Source organism: Penaeus monodon, chromosome 33 (assembly GCF_015228065.2).
Source record: "Penaeus monodon isolate SGIC_2016 chromosome 33, NSTDA_Pmon_1, whole genome shotgun sequence".
Classification (NCBI taxonomy): Eukaryota; Metazoa; Arthropoda; class Malacostraca; order Decapoda; family Penaeidae; genus Penaeus; species Penaeus monodon.
Window position 1 is genome coordinate 21716956 of NC_051418.1, and position 908 is coordinate 21717863.

Consider the following 908-nt stretch of genomic DNA (forward strand, 5'->3'; position numbering starts at 1 on the left):
AAATCAAATTTGAACATCTGAATACAGACAGACAGACTCAGTATCAAACTACTATTAATTGAAAATTGCACTTAAATCATCACTCTTCTAATTTTCTTAAATTATGACTTCCTCAGTATATCAAAAAAGGGATGAACTTTCACTCCAGAGGTATGTATGTACATTGCTTTGAATCTCTAGCAACAGATACTATCAGCATAATTTATTTTCTTTAACACATCCCTCCATAGGTTGGCATATCCTTACTGCACGAAAACTAGGTTTCATTTTTCAATTGAACGCACTGTCAGTGGAACACAAGCCTCTTTTTGGTCACGACTGTGAAGGTAAATGAAAACTTGTTAATTTGGCTGAACCTTACTTTAAATAACTGATACACTGGCTTTCTTCATTCAAAAATTATAGTCTAATAATGTACATCAAAAATGTCAAGGAACCAAGGGAGGAAGGGAGATAAAGGGAGAGAAAAAGTAAAAAGAAGAAAAAAGGAAAAACTCCTTTGAAACACTGACAACTGGAAACTTGGGAAAAATTTTGATCTAAAAGTGATTCATTTAAATAAATAAATTACAATGTAATGATCAGACAACATATACAAAGGAGGAAACAAAAGAAAAATGAATAAATGGGAAGTAGGAGTGAGGGCGGAGGGTGATACTTCACTTCCTCTGTTTGAAAAAAAGAAAAACGTATAATAATAATTATCTATACCACATATTGACGTTTAAAACTTCTTAAGTGTAAAATCTCTTATCTTAATATATTTCACATAGGATGTCTTCATGTCTGTACTTTTATAGAACAAACGCCACTTATGGATAGTAGAAAATTACAAATGTCAGACTTGTCATTTTCTCTTGCAGAAAGTAAATGTTTTTATGCAATTATCAAAACCAGCTTTAATTCTT

The 908-nt window shown here is 31.4% G+C and overlaps 2 protein-coding genes across 2 annotated transcripts in view; one reads left to right on the top strand and one right to left on the bottom strand.

Moving 5' to 3' along the window:
- The window catches only part of LOC119594143, a gene marked incomplete in the record, with an annotated part of 99462 nt that overhangs the window by 25877 nt on the left and 72677 nt on the right, over positions 1–908 (top strand).
- The window catches only part of LOC119594144 (lysine-specific demethylase 2B-like), a gene marked incomplete at its 5' end in the record, with an annotated part of 6038 nt that continues 5136 nt past the window's right edge, over positions 7–908 (bottom strand). Inside the window, 1 exon segment of the mRNA XM_037943211.1 lies at positions 7–318. Coding sequence (XP_037799139.1) covers positions 313–318 — 6 coding nt within the window.